Below are 17,920 nucleotides of genomic sequence, written 5' to 3'. Positions count from 1 at the left end.
TTGTGTTCTATAGATAAAAATAATTCTTCTTCTTGAAATTTATTGGCGGTTAGTAAAAAAAAACTGGATAATAATAATACAAAAAGTATAAATGTTTTTGACCCCAGAGTACTTTCATCGTGACGACTTCGGGACTCAAGACAAGAAGTGGCGACTTCACTGAACTCAATTTCCCAGTAGCACTAGCGACCAAAATCACAAGGTCCATCATGGGATCTTGTAGCCCTACTTCATAACAGAACCGAGTTTAGATCTTGTGGGGGATCTGTTCTGGAGACATGGCAGTGGAAACCATCGCACCTGACTGGGAGTTTGACCGTTTTGACGACGGTTCTCAGAGTAAGTCCTCCATGCTGGCCGAGCGTCCAGAGAGAAGGAGGAGCGGAACTGAAGCTGCTGTTTGCTTCCAGTGTTAGCTTATGCTGCTAGCCAAATGCTGAGCCACTGTGCTCCCAATAGAGAAAACCCTTCTGCAGTTTAGTTGAAGTATCAACTTTTCAAATAGATACATATAAGATGTGTTGATTGGTTTGAGCAAAAGCAGTGTGTACGCGTGAAATTGGTGTGTAAATGAGTGGAATTGAAAGCTAGCTACGTTAGCTAACCCCCAGGGAAAACTGACAGTTTGACAGTTATGATCACGTTAAGCCCATTTAATTTAGTCACATTAACACTTAGTAATCATGTGTGATTTAATTAGTGATTACTGATTCCACCTATAAAACTTTCGATGTCTATGTTTACTCAACGTGAAAGTGCATTCAAGAGTACAGCGAAGGAGAGATGTTTTTAATCCGTCCATGCCAGAATCTGTATCTAATAGTCCCTACAGTGTCCTCCTATTACTGCATGAAATGTTTCTTCCTTAAATAGGGTATTCATCTCTTTTTTTTTCATTTGTTACCTAGGTCAAGTGATGGAAAAATATTAACAAGCAACATTTGAATGTTAGTAATGGCGTCAAGTGAGACTGAGTTGATTTCTTGATTAGAGGAAAATAGCGTCTTGCAGCTAAAATTCCTGATATCAAATTCAACAGAGATCCCAGCTTATGTAAAACTAAGACCCACAAAAAACAGGAATAAAAGTCATTGTCCACACCTGTTTGAAGTTGCTCCATTTCTTTCTGCTGCAACTTGTCCAAATGCATCTCCACTGATGAGCATTGAAAAAAAACAAACAAAAAAAATATATACATACAGTACAGACCAAAAGTTTGGACACACCTTTTAATTCAATGAGTTTCCTTTATTTTCATGACTATTGACATTGTAGATTCACACTGAAGGCACCAAAACTATGAATAACACATGTGGAAATATGCACTAAACAAAAAAGTGTAAAACAACTGAAAATACCCCTTATATTCTAGTTTCTTCAAAGTAGCAACCTTTTGCTGTGATTACTGCTTTGCACACACTCTGCATTTTCTTGATGAGCTTCAAGAGGTAGTCACCTGAAATGGTTTTCACTTCATAGGTGTGCCCTGTCAGGTTAATAAGTGGGATTTCTTGCCTTATAAATAGTCATGAAAATAAAGAAAACCCATTGAATTAGAAGGTGTGTCCAAACGTTTGGTCTGTACTGTATATAGACATGACTTATCTTAATCTACCCCATCCCATACGATGAACTCTTTGACAACATTTTCAGTTTTAGTCTCAGGACTGAAATTAGATTTATTATTATTAGTAGTAGTAGTAATTAATGAAATTATAAACACAGTGCAGCAGTCTGAATCTAGCCTACGGTTGTATTTTGTTTCATTAGAAGTACAGTCTGTTAGCACAACGCAACAGTCTGTACAAACCACATTAATTGTAAATATTTGACACCTTATATTTATGCCTTCAAAAACTATTTAGAGCTACTGCTCAACTACTAGACTCAAATTGCATTTGTCATAAGAATGTGACAAGGCCACATAAGTACATTTTTCATTTTGCTTACTAAAAGCAATCAAATGCACTTTCATGAATGGACTTGTTATTCTTCTTATTTAACAGAAATCCACACGGAGGTTCAACTGAAGAACTACAGCAAGTTTCTGGAAGAATACACCTCTCAGCTGAAGGGCATTGAAGAGGCTCTGGACGACTCTATTGGAGATGTGTGGGACTTCACTCTGGACCCCATCGCTCTAAAAGTAAGTGGCTGCACGTTTACCTGAAAAGGAGAAAATTACAGAAACTAAACTCACGCTTTTCTTTGATTTTTTTTCAGCTTCTCCCATATGAGCAGACCTCTTTATTAGAGTTAATTAAAACAGACAACAAGGTAAAACAATCAATGTTTTTTTTTTAATAAATCAAATAAATAAGCATTTGCACTGTGGTATGAAGCTAACCACCTGTGTTGCATGCAGGTCTTGAATAAAGTTATAACAGTTTATGCTGCTCTGTGTGGTGAAGTGAAGAAGCTAAAATATGAGGTAAGCACTAAAAACAAAAGACTCTTCTCTTCTATTGGATTACTCTGGTCTATGTGTGTTTGCTCTCTGGGACACTAATGCTTTCATTTCCAGGCAGAAACCAAATTTTATAATGGCTTATTGTTCTATGGAGAGGGAGGTAGAGTATCAGCTCTTATTATTTGTAGACAATTTCCCTATTATAGGTGAAAATAAGGCTGCAGCATGTGCTGTGCTGTTTTTTTTTTTATTACAGTGTGTGAAACCAGTGTTCTTGAAGGCGAGTCGCAGATTCAAATGGGCAGATTTATTTCATTCCTACAGGTGATTTGTGCATATTATACTTGATCTAATAAACTTTGTTCATTTTTAGTTTTGTTTTCTTTACTTATTATCTTTCGTTCCTTCTATAGGAGCTGTCCTGCTTTGTTTCCAGATGTTATGAAGTGGTGGTCAGCATCATTCATCAGCTGGCTGCCCTCTACAACAGCAGCAAGTAAGCTCCACAGGTCAAACACTAAACAAAATGTCTTAGATCAGATTTAATGAGCTTGTTGCCAAGGGAGGCTTTTAGGACTTAACACCATAACAAACAGCTCTGCTATGATGGAGACATTAATAAATGGATTACTTATTTTGGATGAGATTATTTAGATTTTCTGTCATCCATATGTGGCAGAAAAAATCTTTTGATTATGTAAAATGTTCTGTTTTGATGGGGGGGGTTTTCTTGCAAACGTATTGAAACTTTTTGAACATTTTTGTCAAGCATTTGTTTCTGTTAAAGAATATTTTTCACTTCAGCTGAAATCACAACCTGTTATTATGAAGTGTATAAATCCATCCTTTACACCCTTCAAACCAAGAAATCTCTCTCAACATCAGCAGTCCATTTCATTTTTTATTTTTAAGATGTTTCCCTGAAAAGATCATAGAAATATTTTATACAGTAGCAAACTATTCTTAAGTAATCTAGAAAATATTTCATTACCCAGGGGTTGTATTTCTTTGTGGTCATGCTGTACATCTGGATGATGGGTCAATGTAGTTTCTATAGCATTCTTAGTTCTTAAAATGATAATAATCGGTGCCAAACATCAATCATTCCAATTGCACATAAATTTTAAAATAAATTAAGTCCAATCCTGTCACCATTGCGTTTTGCTTGCTGTTAAAATGTTCTTTCATGCTTTGCTGGCTTAAAAAAAATAGTAATGTGCTAAATGTTTGTTGTCGTACTTTAGGGGTGCAACAAAAATCATTGAATCAATCTGGTGTCCATTTCCAGGTTGGTTTTCTTTTATTGTTTTTATTTAATTATTTTTTTCATTTTTATTTTTTTTAACTTGGCCTTCATCTCCTCCTGTGTCTTCTCTGCATTCCTCCTACAGGTGGTTTATGAGCACCTGGGGGAGCTCCTAGTGGTACTGATGACGCTTGATGAGATTATGGAAAATCACGCTACCCTGAAAGATCACTGGAAGATGTATAAAAGGTCAATACACGCACATAAAATGTGCAAACAACTTTCCCTCTTCTCGACCAAACACAGGGAACTTAATTGCACATATGTGTGCAATACAATTTCTAGCCAAAAAAATCCCCCAAGTCCTGATACATGGCTATTTAAAAAAAAAAAAAAAGTGTGGGAAAGTTTTAACCAATCCTGTTTGACTCTATGATTTACGCAAGTCCACTGGCAAGCTTCACACTGGACTCTTAGCAAAGATTCCTGGAATCATGCAGATATCACCACAGCTACAGGATGTCAAAACATCCTGCAGTGTTTAAAACTGTACCTTGATTAATCTTTCCACAGTTTGCCAAGTTATTCTTGGACGGCTTACTTGGTTTTCCAGACAAAACAAAGCTATTACTCCTCCTTCTGACAGGAAAATGCTTTCTAATGCCAAAAACATTAGCATTCTTCCACAAGCTTTAAATAAAAGAATGCTAGATTTTCTCCTTTATAAACCACTTCACTTTTAATTTAGTCAATTGTTGGACCACACACATCCACTGACTCTTACTCAAAGTAGACATGTTGAGAACCAATTCATGCAGAAAGACGCTTGGCCGTCTTTCTGCAAAGCAAAGCAGAAAGATGGCATCTTTCTGTTCTAACAACTGCACTGCTGTGCGACCCAAAAACTTTTGTGTTGAAAGCATCAATGAATGAAAAGTGTAGTTAGTTTTACCCCTATAAGCTTGCCAAACTTTCATGGTCAAAACATGTCTAATAAACTACAAACTACTATCATTTTCCATAACTGAATCCCTTAATTCACTTTTACAAATGGCTGAAAGCTGTTTGTGAAGGTTATCAAAAATGCAAATGTTATTTAAGTAAGTTAGAGGTTTTAGACATTCTGCACAGTTACTAAACACTGTAATCACCTTACCTTGATTGAACATATTTAACATATCTTGTGCATATATGTAGGTTACTGAAGTCTGTTCATCACAACCCTGGAAAATTTTCCATTCCTGAAGAAAAGCTGAAGCCCTTTGAGAAGCTCCTGTTGAAGCTGGAGGGGCAGCTGCTGGATGGCATGATAATGCAGGTGCTTTTATTCCCGTCCTGCCAGCAGATTTATTGCCTTCATGATCCAGAGTTCCTTTGAGCAACGTTAACCTCCCAATGTTCGACAGGCCTGTGTGGAGCAGAGATTTGATGACCCGGCCGAGGGGGTCGCTGTCTCCAAAAACAGTTCCTTTGCCGAGGAGTTCGCCTTCAACATTCGCTCCATCTTCACGAATGTGGAGTCCAAAATTGGTTAGTGTCCCTTTGTCTCAGGATAAATCATCCCTGTCCTCTCACCTGGTTTCATTTTGAGCAAAGTTTTATTTATCTTCACTTTTAAGGCGAGCCTTCAGAAATTGACCAGAGGGATAAGTACGCTGCAGTCTGCGGTCTCTTTGTCCTGCACTTTCATATTTTCAGAAGTGTCGACAAAAAACTCTACAAAGCATTGCTTGACATCTGTAAAAAGGTAGACGTGTTCTTAGCTTGATTAAATAACATCTCCTCATCGTTTTTAAAGTATTTTCTTCACCTATTTCTCCGTCTTTTTATCTCTTGTAGGTTCCTGCTGTCACTCTGATTGCAAATATCATCTGGTTTCCCGACGCCTTCCTCACCGTTAAAGTCCCGGCTGCTGCCAAACTGATGGACAAGAAGAGTCTCCAGACGATGAAAGCACAGAGAGACACCTACCTGCAGCAAAGGGCTCAAACGTTAACAAAGTTAGCACAAGTAACATTCATTCACAATAAGAAGCTTTTGTAACGAATATAGTCTGACACGTAGGTGCCATTTTATTCAGGGATGTCCAGTCTTACTACGTTTTTGTAACTTCGTGGATGATGAAGATGGAGTCCATTCTGTCCAAGGAGAATAAAAGTGACAAACTGGCTGAGGACCTCAACAGCAGATGTAATGTATTTGTGCAGGTAGGCTCTCAGCTAAGCTCGCGTTTTCAGGTTTTGTGAAGTTTTTTTTTGATTGTTAGTTGAACTATCTGTCCATCATGGTCAATCTGGATGCATATTTAGTGGTGGTGTTTAGAAATCACAGACAGCAGATGGGCAATACCCAGTTAAGTTTTTATGTAATTAATAATGGTATATGAAAACTTAAAAGAAGAGTTAAAGAAGAAGGAAAGGAGCCTCATAATGCTACAGAGGAAGGGTTTCCAAATACCAGGTCAGTCAATCATGGGTTTGCCTCTCTGCTTTGTTCTGCTTTTAACTTTGCTTTTGACAGAATTAACACTTTTGACTCAGGTTTTTTAGACACAAAAGAAATATTTTTAAGCACATTTTCTGAACCAGTTATAACCCTAACATTGGAATGTGGCAGGGAACGTTGGGTTAATTCAATACTGTATCCTTTCAAAAGGTTTGTGTGAAATCACTTCCTATTCCTGTAACCAGAACACACACCTTGTTTATTAAACAAGATTTGATGATAATTTGGCAAGTCAAATAATAGTAACAACAAACATGCGCTCCATTTCAGTTTCAAAACTACAGAGCATGAAATTACTCAACAAAAAAGTTCACTGAAAAATGCCAAACACAGCTCTATCTTTTAGTCTGAAAGCAGCTGAGAATGATTGAAGACCTTCGTTGTTATTTGAAATCCACTTGACGGTGTAAGTACTATCCTTTTCCCACAGGGCATCCTGTACGCTTACAGCATCGGCACCATCATCAAGACCACCATGAACATGTACATGTCCATGCAGCGGCCCATGACCAAGACGTCTGTTAAAGCTCTCTGCCGATTGGTTGAGTTGCTCAAGGTGTGTCTGCAGGTTTTCCAGTTGTCAAAATAATGTGAGGTCTTACTGTATCGAGTCACTTTAAGCAATGAGGAGAATCTCCTGGATGAAACAAGACAGTTTTTTCCCCATGTGACTCTCCTCCCAGGCCGTGGAGCACACATTTCACAGGAGGTCGATGGTCGTAGCCGACTCTGTTTCACTCATCACTCTGCAGCTCCAGTCTCAGGCCCTCAGTGCTATCAGCAATGCAAAGGTAAGCACAAAAATCTCCATCATGGTTTTACATATTTACTAAATATGTAAATATTGTACATATTTAGTTTGTAAAATACTGTGTTATACAGGATTTTTTTTTCTCAGCTCTTTAATTTAAATTATTTTTTATTTACCCTCCTGCCCCCAAAAGAAAAGGGTGATCTCTGATAAGAAGTACAGCGAGCAGCGGCTGGATGTCCTTTCGTCTTTGGTGCTTGCAGAAAACGCGCTCAGTGGGCCGAGCACAAAGGAGCGACGCCTGGTTGCGTCTCTGGCTCTGTGTGTCGGCACACAGCTGGTACGTTGAAAGATCTTAGTCATAATACACACACACACACTTCAGGCTGATTCTCTAATGGCTATTTTTTCATTTCGTTTTTGACTATTTCACCTAGAAAACCTTTAAAGACGAGGAGCTGCTTCCGCTGCAGGTGGTGCTGAAGAAGCTGGATTTGATCAGTGAGCTTTGTGAAAGGTGAGCTGTTCTTTCCGCGTTGCACCTGGGATCGAGGTGGGAGGAGAGTTCCAACAGGAGCAGAAACTTTTAAAATCTTGTTGGAAAAAAAAGCTTTTTTCCTTCAGCAATAAAACGTGTTGAACATAGACCATAAAAGTAAAAAAATAATATAAATAAATTATCTTGAGCATTCTTGATGAATGGACTGTGCTTTTTGTTCCCCAGAAAATGAGGGAACATTATACTATTTTAATCAGTAAAGCTTATTTTTCATCACTTTTATTTGATTTTTACAAAGCTCAGAGGCAAAATGTGTGCCAAAAAAGGATGCTACTCTCTGATGCTTGCCTTCGTTTTCAGGGTCAGGACTCCAGTGTGACTGCAGTTTCCTGTACTGGCACAGGGCTGTGTTTCCCATCTACCTAGACAATGTGTATGACAACGCCGTGGATGCAGCACGGATACATGTAAGCAGACTCTTAAAACCCCTTCGTTTTAAACCTCTTTCTAATTACACATACATATGATTAGAAAGCTAAGATTCTTGACAATCAAAGAAACAATAATGACTGTAGATACCGTAAACGCTTTTGTTCATCTTGGGCAAAAATTGCAGGAATTTTAACTTGCTAGTAATAATGTTCATCTGAAATGTGAGGCCAGCTTCTGTTAGTTGACTCCCCTTCTGCTTTTCTCTTTATAATTGGTGTGACCAGTACATGTTTAGCGCGCTGAGAGACAGTGTGCCATGCATGCTCTATGCTAAACACTTGGAGTCATGTGACCAGCTGCTGGAGTGCTTTGACAAGGAGATCATGGATGTGTTCAATGAGGTAAGCAGCGTGAGTATGGATGAGGAGGAAACATGTCGTTTTAAATAAACTGCCTTCAGTTTGTGTTCTTTGTATTTTAGTTTAGTATTTAAAACAAACAAGAATCCAGCTAAAGTCTGTATTCTGACTTGGAATCAGCTGTTGCATCTGTTAAATTGGTCAGAATAGGTTCCTATTTCATCCCTACTGACCTCCAGAGGGCAGGTGCTGGCCCTCTGGCGGTCATCCGGGATTCATAGAACCGTCAGTTACATACGTAACTTTCGTTTTATTGGTGTAGGGTTATCATGACTGAAGAGAATTTAAATCTCTGTGTCATCTGCATAATAATAATAATAAACCAATACCAATCACATTTTTACCTCCAAAGAAACATGCTTCTTTGGAGCTGATTCTCTTATGTCAATTAGAGAATCAGTGAAGTTTCTGTCCTCATGAGGACCGACTGCTGACCTTCACCTCAGCCAACCAGGAATAAAGTTGTTAGTTCGTACAGTAAGTTAACCGCTAACCTAAAACAGACTTGTGGAGTAAAATTATTATTCACAGTGTGTTTACTTTCATCATAATAGTTTATTAAATCATTTAAAGGTCTTATATTTTACTTATATGTTTCTCTGCTGAGCCTGCCGCGTCTCTCTGCAGGGAACAGAACTGAAACTGCATTTCTCTGCCAGAAGCGGTTGAAACAGGGAACCGCCTAACCACAATCTGCTACTGAAACAGCCTGAGTAGCAGGCTCACCAGGCTGAGTAGCAGGCTGTCTCAGGCTTTCACTTTGACAGTTCAATTCTGCAGCAGCTCTTCTCTGCACCTGGCAACTGACTAAGACAAATAGTATTCGCACCCCGTGGCTTAAACTATTGAACCCAGGGCACGAAATAATTAAAGCAGTTATTGGAAACCACACTTTTGCTGACCACTCTGTGCACAGGTTGATTTGTGGTTGGAATAATGTCACGATGTTCCGCCTGATTACCTGTTTGACCAAAGCCTTGTGCCCTTTCACCTCGTGCCTTTTCTTCTAAGACGTGTTGATCTTTTTAGCTTCCAGGAATTGTTTTGCTCCACCTGTTAGGTGTGAAAAGATGTGTATAAAATCTGACATTCTGTGTGATGTAGTCAGAGTTTTGTCCTGACAGTCTGACTGTATTCATCTCTCTCCACCTGCAAAGTGAATTTAATAAAGCTGCATTTGTTCTCTGTCTTTGCATCCTGGTCTTAGATTATTTTTCCAGCTTTGACAGACTCATTCAGGCTCAATGGGGCAAAAAAAAAGAAACATGCTCTCCAACTATTGGTTATTGTTTATGTTTTTCTGCTGAGACTCAAATTACATAAGACTTTGTCCTTAAATAGAGTTAATTTGCATAACATCTGACCTCTCTGGCTGCTCTCCCTGGCCCTCGAAAGAGGTGAGCCTTTTGTAGCTTTCTGGGAATGTTTGCTTTAAAAAGTCACATTTAGATTTAAACCTCAAGGTCGTTTTACCTAAATACTGCGATCTCTTCATCAAACAAGCTTTAGCAAAAGAGATATTCAGTCTGTCCGATGTCTTCCTTCTTTGTCTTTTAGTAAATCACCAGTTTTCACAGCTTTACTGACGTTTGTTATTCCCGCCTCTTTGCAGCATCTCCTCAACAAGCTGTGTAAGGAGATCGAGAAGGACCTCCGCCTCTCTGTCCACACCCACCTGAAGCTGGACGACAGGAACCCGTTTAAAGTTGGCTTGAAGGACTTGGCCCACTTCTTCTCTGTTAAACCAATCCGATTCTTCAACCGCTTCATTCACATCAAAGGTGCAGAAAATCTGTCAAACACCTACATGTTTCTCATTTTACGGGCAGATTTCTTAGTCTTGCTGACATTGTGTCCATAAATCTGCTCCATTGAGTTCAGGGTCAACACACGCTCGCGTACATCCAAGATTTTTTTACTCTGATTGTTTAAAGAATCTCTGCCTGGCTGGAGATTTTTGACTAATGGACTTTACAACAGGAGATTAAACTATGCCAAAGTTATGGATTATTATTGTGGCCCTGCAGTCCATTTCACCTGTAGGTCAGAAAGAGACTTCTTATAGTAATTCACTGAAAGTTTTTCAGTTTGTGGTTTTCTAAAGGTGTATAAGTGCGCTTGAGTTTTGGACTTTCTTGAAACTGTTTTTTGTGTGTGTGTGTGCGCGTGTGTGTGTGTGTGTCACTGTCCCCTTCAACTCATTCTGCTTTTCTGCTTAAGATTGGAACCTGTAAGATGAACTCAGAGTTGAATCCATCTCTTATTATTCAAAATGCTCTTTTTGTAGGTTTGAACCAAGGGCAGGATTTTTTTATTTATTTTTTTTCCCAGAAGTTTCACAATAAAAATTGTGTCTCCACTTAGAATCCTATTTTAGTATATAGCTTATTTGTAAAGTAGATCATTTTTTCCCCCAGGATATTTAAGGTTTAAAGGAAACTCAAAGCGTTCCAGAGTCGGGAAAGAGTGGAATCTCATCAACACAACAAAATGTGAACTTTACTTTAGTAATATTTAAGAATATTTTCTTTTTCATTATTGCAGTAAAGTGATCGGCTGATGCATACATTGTTTTTGATTTGCTCACCTTAGTTCACTAATGCGCTTCTGCCCATAAACAAACCAACAACGCCTTTCCCTGGAACAGTAAATCCTGTTTACTTAAAACTGTTAGCCCAACCCTGACTTTCTTTTAAAGATTTGCGGAAAGTAAGATTATTAATTTTTGCTTTTTAACCGTCTTGCAGCCTATGTGACTCACTACCTGGATAAAACTTTCTACAATCTGACCACTGTTGCTCTGCATGACTGGGCCACCTACAGTGAGATGAGAAACCTTGCAACGGAGCGCTACGGGCTCACGATGACAGAGGCGCACCTGCCCAGCCAGACTCTGGAGCAGGTCCGGAGCGCTGTCACGACGCACCTCATGATGAAGGGAGACGTCAATAAACGACTTTATTAACTGTACCCTATCTGCTCTCATTCAGGGTTTGGATGTTCTGGAGATCATGAGAAACATTCACGTTTTTGTCTCGCGCTACCTCTACAACCTAAACAACCAGGTAGGACTCGTCCGCCGTAAGATGCAGACGCTCCTGCTCACTGCGGGCTCTGAACCGATGTTTCCCCTGCAGATCTTCGTAGAAAAGGCGAGTAACAACAAGCACCTCAACACCATCAACATCCGTCACGTCGCAAACTCGATTCGGACGCACGGCACGGGCATCATGAACACCACAGTGAGTTTTCCTCAAGCACATCTGGATCTGTTCTCCCTGTTGTCTCCACTTAAATTTTTCTTTCATTTAGCAACTTCTTGCTTCTCCTGTCAGGTCAATTTTACCTATCAGTTCCTGCGGAAAAAGTTTTACATCTTCAGCCAGTTCATGTATGACGAACACATCAAGTCCAGACTCATTAAGGACATCCGCTTTTTCAGGGAGATAAAGGATCAGTCTGACCATAAGGTAGGGATGTCAGTATCTTGGAACAATAAAGTGCATCCACTCCTGAAATGTTGAATTCTGGAATGTTTTTGGGAGTCTGGTGCCTTTCTAAGAGTATCCATACATCTTTGGAGAAGAAGAATAACGTCTGGCACCATCATGTTTCACCAAGAGGATAATGCATTCAGGTTCATGTGCAGGCTCGGTTTTCCCTCCTCATATTGCGTTTTCATCTGTTTGAAACTAAATTCTGCACACAAACAGTTTTACAACAACTAAGGAGAATTACAAGAAGATAAGACCCACCTGCAAAAACATGCTCAAGGTCAAGGGAAAGGCTAATTATGTCTTTACACACAGTTTATCAAGTTCTTTCTCTCTAGGATGAGAACACTAAAACCTTTAAATGAAAAACAAACTAGTAATATAAAACTTTTTAATGTAAGAGTGATAAGAAAACATAATAATTCTAACAGTAGGATTGCCTGGGCTTTATCTCGGGGTGTCGGAGAGAAAAGATGCTGAATTTGCATAAGAGTGTTGAACTAGTATAAATACTTTTAAAAAGTGGTCTCTAATTCTCTCTGTGCTACTCCCTTTCTGTTTTTACGCACATTTCTGTTGTGTGTGTGTGTGTGTGTGTGTTGCAGTATCCATTTGAGCGTGCAGAGAAGTTTAACCGCGGCATCAGAAAGCTCGGCCTCACTCCTGATGGGCAGAGCTATCTGGACCAGTTCAGACAACTCATCAGCCAGATCGGTGAGAATTTCTTCATCATATAATAAAAAACAAAAAACAAACTCCAACTTGCATGTGAAGATGAACGCAGTGACCTTTTAAAACCACTTTCTTACAGGCAACGCCATGGGCTACGTCCGCATGATCCGTTCTGGAGGCCTTCACTGTTGCAGCAGCGCGATCAGGTAAAAGAAATTTAAGTAATCTTTTCACATCTGTGCGGACCCAGTTTTTTTGTTAGTTGTTTTTTTTAAGCAAGCTTTCAGCAAAGTGTTTGATCGTTTTCAGATTTGTCCCTGACCTGGAAGATATAGTCAACTTTGAGGAGCTTGTTAAGGAGGAAGGACTCTCTGAGGAAACCCAAAGATCTGCCAGGTAGAAGCTTTGGTGAAAAGTTTCCAACGTTCACTGCTAGGTGTACTTCTGTATTTTGTCTTCAGGTGGCACCACAGCCATTTAAATAAACAGAAAGCATCCTCAAGCCTTGCTTTTCACGGTCATTTTGTGTTCCCCAGCGTCCTGGATTCAGTGTTGAGCGATCTGACCAGCAACTCTGCCGAGGGGACCGAGTACTTCAAGATGCTGGTGGCCGTGTTTGCCCCCGAGTTCCGTAGCGCCAAGAACATGCACCTGAGGAACTTCTACATGATTGTACCGCCGCTGGTCAGTGCTGCGTCATGCTTCAAGCTGACATCTGTCGTTTTTATGCAAAAACCTTTCTAACACCACCCCTCAAAAAAACAAAATCTCACTTTCAGACTGTGAATTTTGTGGAGCACTCAATCAGCTGTAAAGAGAAACTCAACAAGAAGAACAAAACCGGAGCTGCCTTCACAGACGATGGCTTTGCGATGGGTCAGCACAGTCGGAGAGTAAAAGCATCCTGCTGTTCTTTTGCTGCCATCAGCTGATGATGTTTTTTTTTTCTCTCTCTCTTTCTAGGTGTTGCGTACATCCTGAAGCTGCTGGACCAGTACCTGGAGTTCGACTCTCTTCACTGGTTCCAAGCGGTCCGAGATAAGTACAGGAAAGAGCTGAGCGCGGTGGCGAAGGAGCAGACGGTGCAGTCCGCCGGTCAGGACGAGAAGCTGCTTCAGACGATGAATCTCACCCAGAAGAGGCTGGATGTCTACTTGCAGGTGTTTAAGAAACTCTCTGAGTAGCAATGGTGATCCACACGTAATCATCAGTGTATTTTGTGTGAAGGACCAACACAGAGGAGTAAGAAATATGTTTGTTTTTGTTTTTTTCAAATATTTTACTTATGAAAATCTGCACGTTCCATCTAAATAAAACCATTTGTCCTTCTGAAGTGGCATAAACAGTGGACTTGTTTGTAATTCTACAAAGCTTCTGCTAATAAAATTCTCCCTGCTGGCGTAAATGTTACAGCTCTCTCTTCTTTGCAGGAGTTTGAGCTGCTCTACTTCTCATTAAGCAGCGCGAGGATCTTCTTCAGAGCCGACCAAACCGCAGCTGAGGAAACCCAGGAGAAGAAAGGTAAATCTTGGTGTGCCGTTGTCAGCTCAGTCTGTCCGTCATGCTGGACCACCCGTCCAGCTGTCAAGGGTTCGTCTTTGCAGATCGTTTTTGAAGTGAAAAGTTGATCTCAGAGGTTGTTTCGCCCTCTTGTCCTTCAGACGAAGCTGGGAAGGTGGGAATGTCTCCAGAAGGCTCCACACCTGCAGAGTCGTCCTCAAAGTAAGCATGAGACTGTTCTGGATTATTCCTGAGAGCTCTGTAGAGGAATGATCCCAGAGAAAACACTGAAGCTGTTTCAGTGTGTTTGTGGACAAAAGACTGAAAAATTCACCAAACAATGGATTTGTCTGGTATCCCAGTTATGCTAAAGTCTGTGTACTTTAAGTGCTAATACAGGAAGTGTCTCTAAACATCCAGTGAGTCATTTACGCTACTACTTGAACTAATTTAAGGTAAAAACAAAATCAATTTATTACGTCTCACCCTCGGCAGACTGAGGAAATGTCTACAGAGAAAGTTTTCATTATTTGTTTCAAGTGTTTGTTTCTTTGAGCATTTTATACATTGTATAAATTAATCATATGTGCCTTCATAAACTTTGGGTACTTGTTTTGATAATTCATGTGCAAACAGTAAACTCCACAGCTGATGCAAATTTGCCATTTCATAACTCAAAAGATTTTCCTGGTGGAAAATGTTGAGCCCTTTCTCTGAAATTGTTCACGTCTGAGTGGAAAACATTTACCTTGTTTTGGTTTTGTCATCTGGATATTAATGAAATTGTTTAAAATCACAGTTCAGATGACTTCACAGTTTTTCTATCATTTGGACCAACTTGGATCAGATGTTTTGAAATTAATGAACCTTTTTTTTTTTTCGAATTTAGATTTGTTTTTCTTGCAGCAAGTAAGATGTCTGGTAACTCCCAATATTCACAATATCCTTTATTTGATGCCTTTCCAAATCATAGGAAGGTACAATGGCTGTTACTTAGTTTCCCATTCTTTTCATGCATCGTATGCATATGGTGCACATGAAGTTATAATCAGCGGGTAGCATTAAGAGCTTTGTTCTAGGATTAGGGTTAAAGTTAGAACCCCTCCAAAGGTCTGGTAGCACAGGTTCAGCTAACAGGCATTTAAAATGTGAAATGTCTCAATAAATATAAAGAATATGGTCTTAGTTGGGTTTCAATATTTTTTCCTTTTGCCCTTAAATTTATGATGTGGCTTCATCATCTTTGATTAGGTCCAGGATCAGGTTCTAGTGACCTTGATGTGTTCCCAGGCTTAAATTTGACATATAGTCCCTCTAAAAATAAATTCAGTTTAAATGCACAAACCAGATCATCTTCAGTTTTCACAATTTCTTCCTGTATGTCCCCTTTTCTCCCTACCATATGAAAATATCAGAGCAGCACACGTGCTACTGCAGACCTCAATTCATTTCCTGAGGTGTGGGAAATCACGGAAATTATTGATGTGTAATAAACACACAGTGGTTCAGGAAAGCCGTGTCTGCTTTAATACAAAGGAAAGAAGCTTTGACTTCAAAAAATACAAGACTGGTTTCGATTCTTTTTAGGCAAATCCAAGTTTTCTCATTTCCCTATGAAATAGTGTTCACTACTGCCTGAATTAAAATGGATCCCTTCTTTTACTTTGGCCTGCAACTACAGAGATCGCTCCTTACACTTCTGTCTTTCCTTTCGAACTGGGAAAAGTGAGATTTAGGCCTTTCCGTTATTGATGTTTTATTAATTACTTTGATGTAAGTGCCCACAGTGCCAAAATGACACCCTGTCCAGCAGTTTCAGAAAATTCATTACATCCACATATCCATGCTCGCCTCATAAAAAAAACGAGGTACAAGGCAGGGCAAAATTTCTCTCAAAATAGATATCATATAGATATATATATTTATATATACAGACATATATATATGTAGCAATCATATATACACATTCGTACATATAGTCTTATGTGATGCAAAAAACCAAAATGTACACTTTTTTTTTTTTTTTTTACAAAAATAGTAACAAAGACTGGAAAGTGTTTTGCTTGCTCTCGAGCAAAGTTGTGTTATTTGTTCCGCCTCTGCGAGGATTTCCCCACGATTGTGGAGACTGAAGTCGCCTTGCAGGGTTTTACGTCCATGTTTTGCTGGCACAGAAGTCAAACGGAGAGAGATGCAGAAAAGTGTCGGGTGGAGCAACTACAGCAGTCAGAGGAAGCGATGTAGTTTGATGGAACACGATGAAGGAAAGTACACAGAAATCAAATCCGAGACAAAAAAAAAAACAACAAAAGATGGAAAATGTGTGATGGGAGTGTTATAAAAAAGCACAAACAAATTTTGTGTTCTTTTATTACTAAATATAGTGCAACAATAAACATTGCATTTCTTTCACCCTTTCACTTGTGTTTGAGGATGTCAACTTTGCTTCTTTTTTTCCCACCGTTTTGTGTTCTGAACACTTGCTGTAATTAAAAGGTGAAACCTATGTTCTGTCATAGTCCCGCATCACACGGTTTTGTCCTCCTCTCTGGTAGTAAACAGGCTTCAGGTTCAGAGACGTAAACATAACACAGACCCTGCTCAAAAGACAAAGAAAAAAAACAAGAAAAAAAAACAACAAAAAACGGGAACACAGAATAAAAACGGAACAAGTGTGTTTTTCGGGCAGAATGTAAATTCAGAAAGGCAGGACAGTTTTATTGATGACGACGTCGACAACCCCTGCAGTCGGTTAGCCAAATCCTCCAGGAATAAAAACCCCAGCTGTGTGCGTCACAGCGCCCCCTCCTGGACAGCAGTGCTGTGTTCAGGAACAGCTGCAGCCTTTGGACTGGTTGGGCCTTAGAAGGCCTGCTGGGCTGGATTGTAGTTGAACGTTGTCGGCACGTGAGGCCTCTCTTCCAGCTTGTCATATTCCAGATGAAATTCCTTAGAGATGCAGGAAACGTTTTAAGCTTCGTCGCTCTAGCGCACAACAATCACTGCATCTAAAACACACGGCCTCAACTCTTACCTTGGCTACTTTCCTCCAGTTAAGACAGTCGAAGAAGTAGTAGGTGCCTCTCTCATAGGTGTTGGTCTTGAGGGTGGGCTCCATGCCGGGCGCCCGTGTTATCCAAACCCGCTCCTCTTTGTGGTATCTCCAATCCCGGTTGAAGCTGGACAGCAAGCAGAGGAAAACCCGAGAACAAACAGTAAATCTCTCCATTATGGACAACCTGAGCTCATCGAGTCATGCTTGGAGGTTTCTAGAGAAGAAATATTCTTCAATTTGTAAAATTTGAGGACATCTTGACAATTAAAGATGTCAAACATTGTCCACAGCATCTGATCGTTTTTTTTTTGTTTTGTTTTGTTTGCAGATTTGCTTTGCCAATGACAATTTGAGATGATTCTGATCCCTCTTAAATAATTATAATGTAAAAAGTTTCATAATAGCTGTAAAAATATCTTTTTTAGTCTTTGAAAAGTTTATTTGGTGTATATGAAAGTAGAGGCAAGGTCGTAATGCTTGTGTGAAAACAGTTCAATGAAGCAGGTTTTATTTTTATTCATTTCTAAATGAATAAGCTTTTTTATATCTCTGTGCTCCATTTGACTTCATTTCAAACAGCTGACAGTGAAGATGTTTAATTTCACTCAGTAAAAGCATCCACACTGAAGACTGCAGATATCGGGGTGAGCGGGTAGTGCTTGGTGCATTCACTGACAAGAAAAAGACGAGATTTTTGAGTTTTGGACCACCTGGTGACTGGTCATATCAAACTAAAGCTCATCAGGTTTTGATCACCAGCTGATTTTACCTGCATGTCGAACATATTTACATGTTAGGAATCAAGTGACTCACAGCTCCACAGCTGCCAGGATCTGAAGCAGGTCCCCTCCGTTCATGTAGTACAGGTAGAACAGCAGGTCTTCACCGTATCGAGCCAACTTAATTGCAGCTAACTACACACAGGACAGTTTAAAAC

General features: G+C 39.7%; 2 protein-coding genes across 2 annotated transcripts in view; one reads left to right on the top strand and one right to left on the bottom strand.

Moving 5' to 3' along the window:
* Window positions 1–172: 172 nt before the first annotated feature.
* Window positions 173–16,340, top strand: washc4 (WASH complex subunit 4). The gene is given in 35 exon segments (XM_032585677.1): window positions 173–339; window positions 2,007–2,146; window positions 2,224–2,277; window positions 2,366–2,431; window positions 2,525–2,570; window positions 2,667–2,734; window positions 2,824–2,906; window positions 3,655–3,679; window positions 3,681–3,698; window positions 3,802–3,905; window positions 4,854–4,974; window positions 5,063–5,186; window positions 5,276–5,403; window positions 5,496–5,656; window positions 5,737–5,863; window positions 6,592–6,717; window positions 6,845–6,952; window positions 7,106–7,252; window positions 7,350–7,433; window position 7,476; window positions 7,778–7,878; window positions 8,128–8,244; window positions 9,875–10,043; window positions 11,010–11,164; window positions 11,253–11,327; window positions 11,400–11,504; window positions 11,598–11,732; window positions 12,362–12,470; window positions 12,568–12,634; window positions 12,738–12,824; window positions 12,965–13,112; window positions 13,208–13,304; window positions 13,392–13,588; window positions 13,859–13,949; window positions 14,090–16,340. Coding segments are annotated over 35 exon segments (3,510 nt in total). The 5' UTR covers window positions 173–278; the 3' UTR covers window positions 14,155–16,340.
* cnot2 (CCR4-NOT transcription complex, subunit 2) overlaps window positions 15,433–17,920 on the bottom strand; it is a 10,139-nt gene continuing 7,651 nt past the window's right edge. The window contains exons 13-15 of the mRNA XM_032585623.1: window positions 17,797–17,897; window positions 16,963–17,107; window positions 15,433–16,877 (exon numbers count right to left, since the gene is read on the bottom strand). Coding sequence (XP_032441514.1) covers window positions 16,791–16,877; window positions 16,963–17,107; window positions 17,797–17,897 — 333 coding nt within the window. The 3' untranslated portion in view covers window positions 15,433–16,790. The remainder of the gene's footprint in view (window positions 16,878–16,962; window positions 17,108–17,796; window positions 17,898–17,920) is intronic.

This window comes from Xiphophorus hellerii, chromosome 2 (assembly GCF_003331165.1).
Source record: "Xiphophorus hellerii strain 12219 chromosome 2, Xiphophorus_hellerii-4.1, whole genome shotgun sequence".
In the NCBI taxonomy this organism is placed as follows: Eukaryota; Metazoa; Chordata; class Actinopteri; order Cyprinodontiformes; family Poeciliidae; genus Xiphophorus; species Xiphophorus hellerii.
Note: the sequence above shows the minus strand (reverse complement) of the source record. Positions and strands in the feature narration are given on the sequence as shown.